The 16618-nt window shown below is 64.1% G+C and overlaps 2 protein-coding genes across 2 annotated transcripts; one reads left to right on the forward strand and one right to left on the reverse strand.

The window, feature by feature from the left end:
- Positions 1 to 895: 895 nt before the first annotated feature.
- On the forward strand, positions 896 to 7949 carry LOC122496009 (basic proline-rich protein). The gene is made up of 5 exons (XM_043602192.1): positions 896 to 988; positions 2180 to 2295; positions 2968 to 3082; positions 5719 to 5983; positions 6481 to 7949. Exons 1-5 carry the CDS (start codon positions 896 to 898, stop codon positions 7947 to 7949), a joined length of 2058 nt encoding a protein of 685 aa, XP_043458127.1.
- A 4744-nt stretch (positions 7950 to 12693) lies between these two features.
- On the reverse strand, positions 12694 to 16106 carry ARC (activity regulated cytoskeleton associated protein). The gene is made up of 3 exons (XM_043601925.1): positions 14098 to 16106; positions 13717 to 13841; positions 12694 to 13528 (listed from the first exon to the last, which is right to left on the reverse strand). The coding sequence occupies exon 1, from the start codon at positions 15924 to 15926 to the stop codon at positions 14736 to 14738; it is 1191 nt and encodes a 396-aa protein (XP_043457860.1). The 5' UTR covers positions 15927 to 16106; the 3' UTR covers positions 12694 to 13528; positions 13717 to 13841; positions 14098 to 14735.
- Between the last annotated feature and the right edge of the window lie 512 nt (positions 16107 to 16618).

Below are 16618 nucleotides of genomic sequence, written 5' to 3' on the forward strand. Positions count from 1 at the left end.
TTCTTTCTTTCTTTCTTTCTTTCCTTGTTTCTTTCTTTCCTTGTTTCTTTCTTTCTTTCCTTGTTTCTTTCTTTCTTTCTTTCTTTCTTTCTTTCTTTCTTCCTTTCCTTGTTTCTTTCTTTTTTTCTTTCTTTCTTTCCTTGTTCCTTCTTTCCTTGTTTCTTTCTTTCTTTCTTTCTTTCTTCTTTCTTTCTTTCTTTCCTTGTTTCTTTCCTTCCTTGTTTCTTTCTTTCCTTGTTTCTTTCTTTCTTTCTTTCCTTGTTTCTTTCTTTCTTTCTTTCTTTCTTTCTTTCTTGTACTGTCTCTGTCTGGTAGTACTAGCTTCATAAAACAAACCTGGAGGAGATGAGGAACTGAGCCCAGGAAGGGAAATGACAACGCAACACAATGTAGCACAAGGTGCAGTGTAGGGGGGTAGGGGGTGGGGGGTGGGGCTGTCCTGGGAGGGGTGCACATGGAAGTACCCAGCCTTTTGGAAGAGAGGGAAGGGAAAGAATAAGGGGTGCTCCTGGGGACACGGGAGGAAGGGGAAAGAGCAGGAGGAAGCCTGCATGAACAGACTCGGAAGGCTAGACTCATCTCAGAACTGCTGCAAGGACCAGAGCTGGAGACTCGGGGGCAGGAAGGGTGTGACGGTCCTGCCCCTGGTCCTGACAGTGAAGGTCCAGAAGTAAGGGGGGATGGGGTCATTCTAGCATACCTAAGCCCCGCCCTCCTTGGGGAGCCCACCTGCCATCGCAGAGCTGTGAGGACAGCAGGAAACAGGGCCAAGGCGGAGGCTGCAGGCGGGTCCAGGAGGAGAGAGGAGGGGTAGCAGGAGCCAGACAGGCTGAGGATCCCCAGGAAAACCTCTAGGGAGGCCTGAGGTTAGGGCTCCAGGAAGGCTTGAGGTTCAATGGGGCCCGGGTCGCTGCAGGTGAAGGGAAGCACATATCCCGGTTTTCTGGCCAAAGGTGAAGAAACGCACGTGAGCCAGAGCTTGTGCCCGGTAAGGGTTGACTCCCCGTCAAAACCCGTAAGATGTTCCGACCAGAGCCCCACATGGACACAGGGAAGAAGGAATGTGGAAATGAACCTGCAGGTGGATGGGGCGGTGGTCACCTGCCTGCCACCAGACTTAGTGGGGTTTCCACGGACAAGAATTATGTGCATTTTGATGGGTGTCCCACGGCCACAGAGCTGCCCGTCGGTGGAAGTCGGAGGTCTCCCGGGAGGGCGGCCGCACCCCCTGCGGGGGGACCCGGGCACAGAGGGCCTGGCCGCACAAGTCTGGGCTCTCTGAACAGCTGAGTCCAGGGCACAGACGGGCTGGCATCTTGGGGGGCAGGCCCCGAGTCCCCCCCACACACACGCATCCGGGCACCGGCACCACCCAGCCCCACGTCCAAGGCCAGGAGACAGAGGAGGCCACGAGCAAGGGTTCAGTCTGTGGGCCGGGCCCAGAGGCCCCGCCGGTCCCCAGCCCCTTTCTGGACTGCCGTGTTCACAGGCAGGTGGCACCTCTTGGACGAAGGCGTCACCGGCTAGTTGGGGGGGCTGCAGGCAGCCATCCACAGCCCCCTGGGCCATTCCCCTGAGACTGACCTGACTGTCCTTCAGGTGCCCACACTGAAGGCAAGGGAAGTGTGGCCTCCTATGTGGGGATGGGACAGGGAGTCCCCCCCGCCCCAGGGGCTTTGATCTGCATCACCATGACAACATTTGGAAGGCCTGTTAGAAATTCACTTTCCACTCCTTCCCTCGCAAGAGTCCACAGGGCAGGCCTCAGGCACAGCCCAGGAGTCTTTAACCCAGGTCCCTGAGGGCTGGGGTGACCATGACGGGAGCCCCTGGGTTGGGGGGGGGGGGGTCAGCTGCCCCCAGGGGGGCTGAGGCCCAGGGAGAGAGGGCAGAAGGCAAGAGGAAGGGCCTGCCCTGGGGCGGGGCTGGAGTGCCACTGTGGGGGCAGGGTGGCTGCAGGCTCCGCCCCAGCCCCGCATCTCAGCTGGTGTGGGTTTTGTGGGAGGGATCCTTTCCCGCGGTTGGATAAGCACCCAATTGGCCCTGCGCGGGAAGCAGGCCGGCTCCCCTGGGATCTCTCCTGGCAACAATTCCCTGCGGCCTCAGGGCTCGGGAACCACACCCCTGTGGTGACTCTGGCCTCTTCCCGGAGACCCCTCACAGCCTCTGGGGCCCCTAGGGCTCCCGGATGACGGCCGGGGAAGCCAGAGCTCCCGCAACCCTGGGACCCGGCCCCTTCACCCGGCGGTCAGGCCCAGCCGACCAGCCCCTGCCCCTCCCGGGGATGTCCCCTGGGTGAGGCGCCCAGCACCCGGCAACAGAGAGCGAGCCGCGAATGTGACTTACAACGTTCTGGCAACCAGAGAAATTCATTTAAATCACGCATTTTATTTAACCCGGTAAATGCACAGCATTGCCAGTGAGGAAGTGGTCAGCGTAAGGCGACACACGGCCCCGACCGTCCTTTGTGGGGTCTGCAGGGCTGGGAGCAGAGCGTGGTTTGGGGGCCGGCTCTGCCCTGGGATGAGACCCCCCCCCTCCTCCTTCTGGCTCTCCAGAGACCGCCCCCATCCCCTCCCCAACGGCCCACGCGTTGGCGTGGGGGCAGGGGAGGGGGCGGGCAGGGGGGAGGCAGAGCAGGAGGAGGGAGGAGGCTGCGGCCCTGCGGGCTCCTGGCTCTCCTCTCCCTCCCACGCAGCTCATCGGGACGCTGGCACCGAGACAGCGCGGAGCTGCTCTTAGCGCCGCAGCCACCCCCCCCCCCCACGGCGGCCCCGCTCCCCTCCGCCCCCACCCTCCGTGGTCTGGGTCCCAGGAGCGGATACCAGGGGAGGACTCTGCAGGTGTGAGGGTGACCTCACGGCTGCCACCGCAGAGATGGGGAGACTGAGGGGGAGGACGGGAGCCCAGTGAGTCTGCGGGAGGCAGGCACTCTGACCCGTGTCACTGCTGGGGGCCCGCGGCCAGCGCGGAGGCCACAGCTGCCCAAGCCACACGAGGAGGGGGCTCAGCCGTGCCGCTGGTCCTGGTCGTCAAGGGAGAGGCGGAGGGAGGGGGCAACTGTGAGGGCACGGGGGATGACGTGAGGCCACTGGGGGCCTTTCTGGACACTGATGTCAGCCCGGCTGGGATGGTGACAGCAGGAGGGGCCACGGTGATGAACAGGACAGTGGCGGTGATGGGACCACGAATGGAGATTTCTGATCACCACCCCTTTGCGCCTCCTGATGGATCCGGAACCCCAGGGGCCCTTGTCAGCCCCTGCCCCCGCTGCCCCCCACACACGCCTACCCCTCCCTCCACACACACCCCCTACTACACACACGCACACACACACACACAGGTGCCTGAAACTCATCCATCAAGGATGCCATGGGTACCACAGCCTGGTTCCCATGGCAACACCTGGATGATGGGGCAGGGGAGAAATGCAGGAACACACTAAATAAGGAACAACAACTTCCAAAAACGAGCATCCAGGGAGAAATAACCACGGAGGGATGGCCCTGGAAGGGCCTTTAAGGCCAGGCCAGCGGGAGCCAAGGGAAGCTTGGACGCAGAGATGCCCGACAGCTTCACACGTCAGATTTCAGGGAGGTGTTGAGGTCCGGGGCCCAGGAACTGGAGTCCTAGGGGGCGTCCCAGCCCCAGACCCCGGGCCACGTCACCCCCCCCCCCCCACTGGCCGAGCAGCCTCGTCCCGTGCCTCTGTCCCCACAGGCGTCTATCTGCAGCCCACGGCCGGACTCGGAACCCCACGGCCCCAGACAGCAGCGCACAGGCCCCCACCCTATCTCTTCTTGACCCAGAGCCCCGCACAGCGGTGATTCACCTGCGCAAAGGAGCACGCCCCAGTTAGGGTCTCCTCGGAGGCTTTGAGGACCAGCGGGAGCACACGGGTTCCTTCTTGACTGCGACGGGCTCCGGGAGATGTGGGGGTCTGAGTGGACCGCCAGGTCTTGCCTCAGCCGGGGATCGGGGGAAAGCGACGCTTCTGCTCTCCAGGGCCAGGTCTGAACGCGCACCGACAAGAATTCATTGCGGACACGGTTTCAGGGCGCCTCGTCCAGGCCAGGCCCTCCCCAGCCCCACGGCCTGGGATCCCCAGCTCCCTGTGGCCAGAGGGGTCACGGTTTCCTGTAAAGTCCTCCTGGCCTCGGTTAGGTGGGGCCAACGTCTCTGGCGGGTCGTGCACAGAGCAGAGCTCCCCGGGGGGCTCTCTGAGCGCCGCGGGGGGCGCCCTCCCATTCCACGGTGAGGGTCTCCCTCGCCCCCATTTCCCGAGTGTGGAGACAGACTGACATTTTCCGGCAGAACTCTACCAAGTACAGGGCAGAACAGAGACAAGATAATTACGGGGATAACAGAGGCTAAAAATAGCCTCCTTCACAGCCCAGACTCCTGGCATGGAAGACGCCAGACACGGAGGAGAGAACGACAGAGAGCAGGGCTTTGGAGGATGAATAGAAGTCTGGCGGACGGTGGCCGGTCCCTGCGAGGGGGTGGAGGCAGCGTTGTGGCTCCCGGTGCGCCATCCAGAGGACTGAGCAAGCGAGGCGTCAGAGGGCCTCAGAAGTCCCCGGTCTGACCCTCCTTCTAGAGCCGTCCGGTTACCCTTGGGGCGGGGTGCTCGCTCCCTCATCAAGTAGCTGCTGTCTTTGGGGAGTAGCCTCTAAACAAGACGCCCCTCTCCCGGGCGCCTGGGCCGGAGCCTGGCACGCTCTGTGTGGCACCAAGGCTCAGAGGCGGGGCAGAGGGGGGCGCGGCTGGCGCGTGTCCTCCCGTGGGTCAGAGCCAAGCTTGGGGCCCAGCCGTGGATGGGGGAAGGGACTCGGAGAGGGACGCCGGCCCCCCCCCCCCCACCTCCGGCCCTTTCTGGGCCTGAGCCGAGGACGCTGTGCTCAGAAGTCATTCAGGTGGGGCTGTGCCCAAGGTCCAGGGCTCCTGCAGAGGGCAGGTCCGAGGGAGGAGGCGTTCTGGAGCAGTGTGCACAGAGGTGGGCGGCAGGAAATAGCTGGGGAGAGCCAGGCAGAGGGCGGGGGCCTACGGGAGGGAACGGGGCGGGGGGGGGGGCGGGAGGAGGTTTGCTTCTAAGGGATTCTGGAGGGACAAAGTGGCTGGCAGGACAGGAGGGGCCAGAGGAGGCTGCACAGAGAGAAGGGGGCAGAGGTAGAGACAGAGAGAGGGGGGCCGGGGAAGGAGGGGGACGAGGAGGCCAGGGAGGCCTGCCAAAGAGGCTTCTGGCCCGTGAGGTGTCGCCCCCCCCAGCACAGCGGGCCGGCAGCTGGGAGCAGGGGTCTGGAACTGGGGCTCCCTGCAGACGCAGTCCGAGACTGTGAGAAGACAAGCAGGCTCCAGCCGGGACTGGGGGCATCGCAAGGCCCGGGTTGAAGGGTGCAGGTTCGGGTGCAGAGTCGAGAGTGGGACTGGTCAGCCACGGTGCAGGGTCTGGCGTGCCCCTGGCGGTGACACGCGGTCTGGCTTCAGCTCCTGGCTCAGGCCACGCCGCCCTCACCCGCGTCCCCCAGGGTGGCCCGGGGTCGGCGCTGGGGTCGTCTGGTCATCTGGGCAGGGCGGCTTTGGCGTGGCCAAGGGAGGGGAGCGGCGTGCCCGCAGAGGTGCCCGGGTGGGGCTGCGGGGGGGGGGGGGGACAAGAGAGGACAAGGCCCAGGAAGGAAAGCTTGCCTCCGGATGTCCGGCTTTCACGCTGCCCCAAAGACTCAGCCTGAAGCGGACAGAGGTTCGAAGGGGGCCGTCTGGTTCACCTGGCGACTACCTGCCCCTCCGGGGCCTCCGCCTCCCGGTCCATACGGCGGCCGGTCCGGCTCTGAGGCTCCATCGGAGAGGGGAATGGGGGCTGCGGGCCGGAGGACCCCCTTGCAGCTCCTGGCCCCATGTTGGGGCCGCCGGAGCCCAGGGCCGCGGGGCTGCGTCTGCCCGGCCTCCCTCCTGCAGGAAACAGGCGACGGCGACTGCCCGGAAAGTAGGGCAGAGGCTGGGAGCGCAGCAGCGTGGGGGAGCCCCTGGGTGACGGGTCTGCGGGGACTTTGGTGGAGGAGCCCAGGGGAGGAAGAAGCACGGGGAGCTTCACGGTCGGGGCTGGATCTGGAACCAGGGGTCGGTGGGGGCAAAGGCAGGGCCCGAAGCAGAGCGCTCTCCTGTAGACACAAGACCACCTGCTCCTTTGCCTCCAGGAGGGAGAGCGTGTGCCAGGCGGAGTGGGGGAGGGTGTGGGCTCAGAAACATCCCTCCGGTGAGGACACTGTTGCCAGCATCTTCCAGGCAGGAGGCATGGGGAGCAAGAGTCTAGCCGGTTCATGGCAATCTTGGTCTTGTCCCTGTACCTCCTTGTGCCTCAGTTTCCAGGTTGAGAATATGGGGCTGTCGAAGGGGACCCCAACCTAGGGGATCCTGTCCTAAGGGACCCAGTCTTAGGGGAGACTGTCCCAGAGGAGCCTGTCCTAGGGGATCCTGTCCTAGGGGAGCCTGTCTCAGAGGAGCCTGTCCTAGGGGAGCCTGTCTCAGAGGAGCCTGTCCTAGGGGATCCTGTCCTAGGGGATCCTGTCCTAGAGGAGCCTGTCCTAGGGGATCCTGTCCTAGGGGATCCTGTCCTAGAGGAGCCTGTCCTAGGGGATCCTGTCCTAGGGGAGCCTGTCTCAGAGGAGCCTGTCCTAGGGGATCCTGTCCTAGGGGATCCTGTCCTAGAGGAGCCTGTCCTAGGGGATCCTGTCCTAGGGGAGCCTGTCTCAGAGGAGCATGTCCTAGGGGATCCTGTCCTAGGGGATCCTGTCCTAGAGGAGCCCGTCCTAGGGGATCCTGTCCTAGGGGAGCCTGTCTCAGAGGAGCCTGTCCTAGGGGATCCTGTCCTAGGGGATCCTGTCCTAGAGGAGCCTGTCCTAGGGGATCCTGTCCTAGGGGAGCCTGTCTCAGAGGAGCCTGTCCTAGGGGAGCCTGTCTCAGAGGAGCCTGTCCTAGGGGATCCTGTCCTAGGGGATCCTGTCCTAGAGGAGCCTGTCCTAGGGGATCCTGTCCTAGGGGAGCCTGTCTCAGAGGAGCCTGTCCTAGGGGAGCCTGTCTCAGAGGAGTCTGTCCTAGGGGATCCTGTCCTAGGGGATCCTGTCCTAGGGGATCCTGTCCTAGGGGAGCCTGTCTCAGAGGAGCCTGTCCTAGGGGATCCTGTCCTAGGGGATCCTGTCCTAGAGGAGCCCGCCCTAGGGGATCCTGTCCTAGGGGATCCTGTCCTAGAGGAGCCTGTCCTAGGGGATCCTGTCCTAGGGGATCCTGTCCTAGAGGAGCCCGCCCTAGGGGATCCCGTCCTAGAGGAGCCTGTCCTAGGGGATCCTGTCCTAGGGGATCCTGTCCTAGAGGAGCCTGTCCTAGGGGATCCTGTCCTAGGGGAGCCTGTCTCAGAGGAGCATGTCCTAGGGGATCCTGTCCTAGGGGATCCTGTCCTAGAGGAGCCCGCCCTAGGGGATCCTGTCCTAGAGGAGCCTGTCCTAGGGGATCCTGTCCTAGGGGATCCTGTCCTAGAGGAGCCTGTCCTAGGGGATCCTGTCCTAGGGGAGCCTGTCTCAGAGGAGCATGTCCTAGGGGATCCTGTCCTAGGGGATCCTGTCCTAGAGGAGCCCGCCCTAGGGGATCCTGTCCTAGGGGATCCTGTCCTAGAGGAGCCCGCCCTAGGGGATCCTGTCCTAGAGGAGCCTGTCTCAGAGGAGCCTGTCCTAGGGGATCCTGTCCTAGGGGATCCTGTCCTAGAGGAGCCTGTCCTAGGGGATCCTGTCCTAGGGGATCCTGTCCTAGAGGAGCCTGTCCTAGGGGATCCTGTCCTAGGGGAGCCTGTCTCAGAGGAGCCTGTCCTAGGGGATCCTGTCCTAGGGGATCCTGTCCTAGAGGAGCCCGCCCTAGGGGATCCTGTCCTAGGGGATCCTCTTCTAGGGAGCCCATCTTAGGGGACCCTATCATGGGAATCCTGTCATAAGGGAGAGAGACAGAGAGAGATGGAGACAGAGACAACAGGGACCCGGAGACCCCAAAGAGATCCAACTGAAAGGAAGAGGAGGGAAGAAGGAGGGAAAGCAGGAGCCCGGGGAGCAGAGCAGGGGACGAGATGGGGAGCGGGGGCACCGGGGGCAGGACAGGTCAGCTGGACCGTGGCCACCAGTCACTCAAGGGGCACGGGGACGGCAGTCCCCTGCGAGGGAGTGCTCCTGTGCTGGGCCGAGGGCTCAGAGGCCACTTTGTTCTTTAAACTAGTGCTGGAACAGGCCAATTACCGACCCCCAACCAAGCTTTCCCTTCAGATTCCAAGTTACACTTGCAGTCCTCACTGCTCAGAGCCACTTGAGGGCACTTCAAAGTAACGTTTGGTCCCATTTATGTCTTCAAGCCTTTTCTTTTTGACAGAGAGAGACAGAGAGACCTTGCCTGTGGCAGGCCAGCACTCTGGGAAGGGACAGAGAGAGGGGGAAGGGCAGAGGGGAGAGGAGCAGAGAGGGTGGGGAGAGGGGCAGAGAGAGGTGGAGAGGTAAGGAGGGGGGGGGAAGGGCAGAGGGAGGGGGAGAGGGGCAGGGGGAGAGGAGGGGCAGAAAGTATCCCAAGCAGGCTCTATACTCTCAGTGCAGAGCCAGATGCGGGGCTCGAACCCATGAACCGAACCGTGAGATCGTGACCTGAGCCGAAGTCCAATGTTCCACTGACTGAGCCACGCGGGTGCCCCTGTCTTCAAGCCTTTTAAGCCTACATCCATAAGGTTAACATATTCTACATGGAATCTACTTTGCAGACGTTGTGAAGTTTCCAAAAACTTAATTATTATAAACTCAGTAAATGATGCTGAACGGTATGGTGGTTCTTAAGCTCTTCCCAACGTTCCAACACTGTACATAAAATCGTATATGGTTTCTACCCAAAGCCGCGAGCGTAACCAGGGGCCCAGTGAGACAGTCCGCGTCGGCATCATTTCTATCAGCCAAATTGTCTGCAGTGTGAAAATGCTTAAAATATGAAGCACATACTAATTCTTGGCAAAGATGGTAACGTTTTGAGGTTGATTCTCTTTTAAATTTCTTTTTTAGTTTATTTATTTTTGAGAGAGGGAACACGAGTGGGGGAGAGAGAGAGAGGGAGACAGAGGATACGAAGCAGGCTCCGCGCTGTCAGCACAGAGCCGGGGGCAGGGCTTGAACCCGTGAGCCGTGAGATCGTGACCTGAGCCGAAGTCCGACTGAACCACGGTGCCCCATCTCTCTTTTAAGTGTCTATGTTAATCCTAAATCCTCTTGGAGTTAAAAGTCCCTTATGGACTAGAGTCACATCACCTGTGAAATGATGTCACCTGGAACAATCCTCCGGATCACCCTCACTTCTGATGCCAGCTGTAGACTCTGGGGTCCCCGGGATCATCCGCCAGGAGGACTCCCAGCACCCCCGGGGGGCGTCACGCTCGCAGTCAGGTTTATCACGGGGAAAGGACACACACCACCATCAGCCAGGGGTTGGGGCGCACCGGGCAGGGCCCAGGAGGGTGCAAACTGTCCCCTCCCCGTGGGGCCGTGGGCAGCGACGTGATGGCACGCACCAGCGTCGCCAACCGGGGAAGCCCCCAGCCCCGGCGTGCGAGGCCTTTATCTGGCTTCCGTCTCATAGACCCGGTTCACTGCCCGCGTGGCTGACCTCAGTCTCCGGCCCCTCGGGAGGCCGAGCCGATCCCGTGTGGCCCAGAGCCCCGGGGAAACAAGGACGCTGGACTCTGGATGTCCCCGGGCTTGGCGGTGACCTCCCAGCAGCTGAGGCCAGAGGCCAGACCTTCGTTGGGCAGGGTGGAGTTCACATCACCCCACACAGTCCTCCATGTGGCCTTCTGTCCTCCGGCTGTCCACCGAGACCTCTCCCTCCCTCCTGCACGCATGTGGGCCCTTGGCAGCTGCCTGTGGACCCGAGACAGCATCCCCTGTGCTGGCTGTGGCTGGCAGCGATGGGCCTCCTCCCCGGGCCTCCCTGGGCCTAAACACTACGGTATGCCTTTCCTGTCTCTGGGCCCTTCCTCTGGCCTTCACCAGCAGACGGAGACAGTGGCCTGGAGGCGGCAGAGCCCTCGGAAGGTCCTGAGTAAGCAGATAGAGCCCAGCTGCCAGCCACATGTTTATGTGGCAGAAAATAAGCTGTTTTGTTTGTCGGGCCTCTTTGTTACAGCAGCTTGACCTCCCTCTGACTGCTACACTTTCCCCAGCCCCTTTCTTCCTGCAGTTTCCTTTTTTAAAAAACAATTGTTTTATGTCTATTTATTCTGAAAGAGAGAGAGACAGAGACAGAGACAGAGCACGAACGGGGGAGGGGCAGAGAGGGAGGGAGACACAGAATCCGAAGCAGGCTCCAGGCCCCGAGCCGTCAGCACAGAGCCCGACGCGGGGCTTGAACCCACAAACTGTGAGACCATGACCTGAGCCGAAGTCGGACACTTAACTGAGTCCCCCAGGTGCCCCTTTGAGACAGTTTCCTAACTGCTGCGGCCAGCGGCCCATCCCCAACAGCACCTCAGGGGATATGCAAGGCCCAAGTCCCCACTGAGCTCTGCAGGGGCAGCAGGGCACCCACTGAGCACCCACTGCGGCCTGGGCACCCTGCCCATGGACCCTCACGCCAGCGCTATGGGCAGACTTGATTTTCTAGAAAAGGCATCCCTGGGAACTTGAGCTCACGTCCACATGGCTCAGAAGCCTCCCACCAAGCTGGGTTGACAGGGTGAGTCCCCCAGGGCTCCTGGATGCCCTGCCTCCAGTCCCAGCACTGATCCCCAAAAGGAGGCAAGCACAGCCCCTCCCCGTGCCTCAGTCTCCCCCACCCCCTAGTCAGGAGAGGAGGCTGGGTGGTCTGTGACAATGGATGGGCGGGACCGGGGAGGGGTGAGGCGGGCCCTTATGGGGAACATCCTGTGCCCAGAGTCACTGGGGCTGGGCCCCTCCACCCCACGAGCCCCCCCTGCTCCGCCTTCCGCCCGGCTCTGAGGACACAGGGACTCAGCCACATCTCCCTTACTTACTGCAAGTGCTCCGAGAGCCTGTTTCACAATCACCCGATTACCGGAAGTAACTTCTTATTGAAAAGAAAAGGCCCCTACAGTTTCCAGCCTTTGATGTAAGCTGTAGCCTGTCTCCGGGAGAAATCCCTGCCTCCCAGGCATCACCATGGTGCCCCTGCCTCCTGTTCCCGTCAATTTCCTCTCCCCATTCTTGTCAGAGTTGCCATTATTTAAAAGAAATACGAGGGAAGAATAGGGAAGAGGCTGCCTTTTCACCACGGGAGCACCGTGCTCAGGGCCGCCAGCCCTCTCCATGCGGAGGGTGACGACATTTCCTTGTGGCAGGTGTTGCTTTCTGCTCCGGCTCATTTCCTGCCCGCCCCGGGTCTCCCCTGTGTGCCCAGCAGGCCGCGTCCTCCACCACGATGCTGCATCGAAGCTCTAGCAGGGGCAGCCCTCCCTAGGCTGGGCGGGGCTCACACTCCCTGCCCCTGCCCCTGCCCCCGCCGCCTGGCCCAGGACCCCCCCCCCCCCAACCCCCGGAGCAGAGCAGCCCCTTTGGAGGGGCAGGACCTGTGCTGGGTACCTGACAAGCCCCTGTCCATGACTGTGGCACTGGGGCTGGTCACTTGTACACGTCAGCCTAGCTAGGGAACCGTCCCCGGGCATCCAATCAAACTCTTATGAAGGCCTTTTGCAGGTGTGACCGAAGCCTATCGTCAGTTGACTTTAAGGGAGATCATCACCAAGGCAATCTGGGTGGGTCTGGCTCAATCCGTTGATGGGTCTTAAGAGCAGAGCTGAGCCATCACCTAGGAAGAAGCTGTCCCACAGTAGCTCAGCCTGAGCCCGGCGAGGGGGGGGGGGGGAGGGTCGTTCCAGCCTGCCCTACGGCCTATGCACTGGCCTAGCCGGGCCCACAACTGAGCAAGAAAACCGCTCACAACCAACCGCTCACCATCCACCCCCACTGGGCCTGCTTCTCCTTGAACGCTGGCTGGAACAGGGGTTTGAGCCCCCACCAGGCTCTCTCTCCCTCTGTCTTGGGGGCCTGGTGACCCCACAGAGGCAGGTGAGGCCAACCGCCCACGGGGCATCGAACGGCCCTCATGTCTCAGTTCTCGAACCCACGCGTGGATTAGATTAGTGATGGTATGCCTGTTTTGCAGATGAGGAGACAGGCTTGGAGAGACCAAGTTTATGACCCAGGACTTGTCAGGGTCACCTCCCAGTGGGGATCTTGCCTTGTCTGGGTCCCCGGGGCTCGATGCCCGAGAAGACCTCCTTGGCTTCTAGCCCTAGGCCTCCGTGTGGGCTGAGCCCTGGCAGCAGACTTCTTAGGACACCCCCACCACACACACCCAGCAGGCAGTGGGCGGAGGATTTGGGGGCACAGTGCTCAGCTCAGCTACAACGAGGGCTCCGCCCAGTCTCACCCACTGGCGGCCGCCTCAGGCGTTCGCTTCTGTGGGGGGAGCCCCTAAGGCCCTTCTACCCTGAGGATCCAGGACCCTGACCAACTGGCCTGCGGGGTGATGGGCCTGTGCTCCCTACGTCCCCAGAGACCCTTCAGTCTGCACTTGTGGGGGCTCCAGGGACCCACCACCCCGAGCTGCCTCCCTCCGCACTCCATGCCCGCCAACCCAAGTCCGCAGAGAAATGACAGCGCGCACCGAGAAGTTTCAGTGTTTTATTAACAAAAACTTAAAAAGTCTGTCTTCAGGGAAGGTGACAGGGGGCTGCACACAGCTTGGCCTGACATCAAGGCCTGATCCGCTGGGGACAGGGAGGGCTGGCCACACCCTCTTGAGGACCCTGGGGCCTCCCTGCAGCCCGTGCCAGCTTGTGAGTGTGGGTTATGGCTTATGTGCAAAAATAAAATCTGGGGGTGCTGGCAGGGGTGCATGATGTCGGGGTTGACAGAATCTTCTGCAGACACCAGTCTTCTGAACCTGGGAATCCCCACTGGACAGGTGGAAAGGAGGACCCCCCAGCCAGGGCCTGCTGGGGCTACAGACCTGAGTGGCCAGTCTGCACCGGGGTGCTGGTGTTTGGAGAGGTGGGGGTCCGGACCCTGGCAATGGCGGGGCCTGGCAGAGAGCCCGCTTAAGCCCCAGGGGCAAAGGCTTCTGGGCACTGCTGGGGCTGCGGGCGGGAGCAGGGGCCGTGGCCTCGGCGTCAGAGCTCCCGGAAAGCTCTGGTAGGAGAGGACGGCCGCCGTGCCGTGGCCGGGGGTCCCTGGGCTGGAGCGAGGCAGGGCCCAAGGTGGCAGACCCCGACTCCAGCCGCAGCGGACCTGGGGGCGGGAGGGCTGGTGGCCAGCGGGGCAGGCCTGGCGGCAGGCCCTGGCCCTCACGCTGGCCCGTCTTCACCTCCAGCTCTCCGCCGGGCCTGTCCTCTCTGCAGCCCCTCTCGCCGACCTCGACGTCTCCTCGTGTGCAGGCAGCTTGCGGGAGGAGAGGGAGGGGAAGTGCCAGGCAAGCAGCAAAGACTCTGTGGGAGCCTTGGGACCTGAAAGAACGACACGGGGGGGTCAGGGACAGGCCAGAGGCCGGGAGGAGCTCCGCAGGAAGGGTGTGGGTGGACGTTACGGGGCGGCCCCCGGCTTGCCCAGAGCGCCGCTGGGGGCCGCCGGGCCTGGGGCCCCAGGAAGGACAGCTGAGGGACAGGGTCTCGGTGGGAGAGATGGGGCCCCTTACCTGTCGTCAGTCTCCCGGCTCCTCAGCGGAGTGTGAGGACTCGGGCCCTGTGGGACCCTCCGCCCGCCGTGGGTGAGTCATCGAGCCCAGCCGATCCTTTTCCAGGCTGGTGTGAATCACGGATGCTGAGGAGAAAGCACCGGGTCGGGTCGTGTGAGAGCTGGCTCAGCACTCCCCCAGCCCTCCTCCCCGATCCCTGGGGTCTCTGCTCTTTCCCCACCGCTCTGCGCTGCAGCCCCCCAACACCCCACCCCTGCAGCTAACGCGCTGGGGATGCCTCTGAGCCTCAGTGGGCTCACCCGGAAAATGGACGGGCCCTGGGTCCTCCCTACTCTACAGCGCCCCCCCCCCCCGGGGTGGTGCCGTGGGGCAGGGGCTCACCTGAGGGGCCAGGAGGCACCAGGACGCCAGGTCTGCTGCTGCTGCTGCTGCGTCTTACGCTTCAGCTGTCCTCCAGGAGGAGGGGCCTCGTGGCCCGAGGCTGGCCAGCTGCCCGAGGCGGCGACGAGAGTGCCAGCCGGCCGCGCAGCGACTGCCAGGAGAAGGCAGCGCGCCGAAGCCAGGGTTCCGGCGGCACCGGTCTGTCTTCGCGTCTGTTCCGGGGTGTCCCTCGAGCTTGGTGCGCACTGGCCTGTGCCGCCCGGACACTTGACCTCTGAATGCCCGGAGGGCCCAGGCGGGGGGCGGAATAAGGGAGCCTGGAAGTCGGGTCATGGCCTGAGAGTGTGCAGGGTGCAGATGGGGGCCGGGAAAGACAGACAGGAGAAAGGCAGGTGACGAGGCAGGGGCCCCGCAGGACGGTGGGGGGGGGGGGCTCCTTTGTTGCTGGGGGGGTGGGGGAGAGTGTCCACGTCTGGATGACGCGTGTTTGTGCGAGTCCGGCCGGGAGGCGGAGGTGGGGTGCCCAGCGGGCGGGGGACGAGGGCTCCCCCGCACGGGGCTCGGCCCGGCTCGGACAGTCCTGGTTGGCAAAGGCCATGGGCGGGGGGTGGCGGGCGGGCTGCGGCCTGGGCCGCCCTCTATTCGGGCTGGGTCCGGTCGCTGGCCACAGACTCGCTGGTGAGGGCCGGCGTGAGGGCCTCGGCCTCCTCCTCGGCGGGCAGCTGGGGGCCGGCGGGCTCGGAGGCCTGGTCCAGGCCATCCTGCACCTCCTTGCCCCTCTGGATGAGCTGCTCCAGGGTCTTGGGCAGCGGGTGCCGCAGGAAGCGCTTCAGCTTGGGCTGCAGGGTGCCCACCACGTACTGGATGATCTCCTCCTCCTCGGCGTCCACGTACAGCGTCTGGTACAGGTCCCGCTTGCGCCACAGGAACTGGTCCAGCGGCTCCCCCTGCTTCTGGGGCAGGTCCAGCTCGCGCTGGATGGCCTCGCGGGACAGCGTGCCCTCGCTGTACTGCAGGAATTCCTTCTTGAACTCCACCCAGTTCTTCACCGAGCCCTGCTTGAACTCCCACCACTTCTTGGCCGGCCCGTTCATGTGGTTCTGGATTTGGGACAGCCAGTACTCCTCGGAGCCGCCCACCTGCCGCAGGTACTCCTCCAGGTGGCTGAGGAACTCCCTCGGGTCCTCGAAGATCTGCGTGTCCACGCCGGGCCCGGGCTGCCCGTCCTCGCCGGGCGCCCAGGGCGGGTACTGCTGGGCCTCGGCGGGCTCCTGCCCGGGCAGCTCGCCGGCGGCGGGGGGCGGGGTGATGGCGTAGGGGCTGACCGTGTAGTCGTACCCATCGGCGTCGTGGCAGTAGCTCTCGGGACCCCCGACGCCCACGGACACGGTGTGGCGGGCCGGCTCGCCGCCCACGGGGTACTTGCCGCCCATGGACTCCAGGCGGTCGGCCCACCTCTCCAGCCGGTAGAAGACCTCCCGCCACACGTGCATCTCGCGCTTGACCCAGCGCTCCAGGTTGGCGATGGTCTCCTGGCAGCGGCACAGGCAGGCCTTGATGGACTTCTTCCAGCGCTGCGAGTCGCCGGTGGGCACGTAGCCGTCCAGGTTGCTCTCCAGCTTACCCACCGACCTGTGCAGCCCCTTCAGCTCCCGCTCCACCTGCTTGGACACCTCGGTCAGCAGGTGCCGGTGGGTCCTCCGCACGTGCTCCAGCATCTCGGCCCGGCACTTACCGATCTGCAGGATCACGTTGGGCTTGGCGGCCGGCCCGCCCCGCGGCCCGGGGTAGGCGTGGAGGCCGCCGCTCGTCATGTGGTCCAGCTCCATCGGAGGGAGTGAGCAGGTGGCCGCGGCGCTCGGACGGGCGGGAGGCGGCGGGCTGCGAAGTGCCCCTGGGCCGGCGGCGCGGTGGAGCCGGGTCCTCGGTGTCCTCGGCGCGGGCGCGGCGGAGCGCAGGGAGAGCGGCGGGGAGCGCGGGCAGCGCAGGGAGAGCGGCGGAGAGCGGCCGGAGCGGCGGCGCCGAGCTCTGCGGCCAGCCGCCGGCGCGGGCTCTTTATGCGGCTGGCGCGGCCGTGGGCGGCCCCTCGCCGAGCCCCCGCTCCCATTGGCCCCGGCGAGCCGCCCCGCCCCGCGCGCCCCGCCCCCCACGCCCGCCCGCGCTCCCGGCGCCGAGGGAGCACCCACCCCCTGCACGCGCCATCGGCCGGGGTGACTAATCCGCCGGCTGGCTCCCTGCGCCCCCTCCCCGGCTCATTCAGCCCGCGGGGCGAGGGAAGGTGGCCGGACCCGGCGACACGCCCCTGCCCGCGACCGGCGGGGAAGCGCAGGTGTGTGCCCCCAGGGGCCTCGGGGCTGGTCGGTTGCTGCCCCCACGCGCCCAAAGGTTAGGAGGAAGCCCCTCCCCCAGGGATCCAGGGTCCGCTGCCCCCTCTCTGGTGTCGGTCCTTCCTAGGGGGGCGGGGTGGTGCTTGACTCCGCTTTCCCGGGGCCTCAGCGCCCCCACCCCTGCCTCGGCCCGG

Source organism: Prionailurus bengalensis, chromosome F2 (genome assembly GCF_016509475.1).
Source record: "Prionailurus bengalensis isolate Pbe53 chromosome F2, Fcat_Pben_1.1_paternal_pri, whole genome shotgun sequence".
NCBI lineage: Eukaryota > Metazoa > Chordata > Mammalia > Carnivora > Felidae > Prionailurus > Prionailurus bengalensis.

Coding starts and splice junctions, on each gene's coding strand:
- LOC122496009 (XM_043602192.1), top strand. CDS start 896: ATGGGGCCCGGGTCGCTGCAGGTGAAGGGAAGCACATATCCCGGTTTT. Junction 989..2,179: donor TGAGCCAGAGCTTGTGCCCG/GTAAGGGTTGAC, acceptor TGGGGCCCCTAG/GGCTCCCGGATGACGGCCGG. Junction 3,083..5,718: donor GTGAGGGCACGGGGGATGAC/GTGAGGCCACTG, acceptor GCTGCCCCAAAG/ACTCAGCCTGAAGCGGACAG.
- ARC (XM_043601925.1), bottom strand. CDS start 15,926: ATGGAGCTGGACCACATGACGAGCGGCGGCCTCCACGCCTACCCCGGG.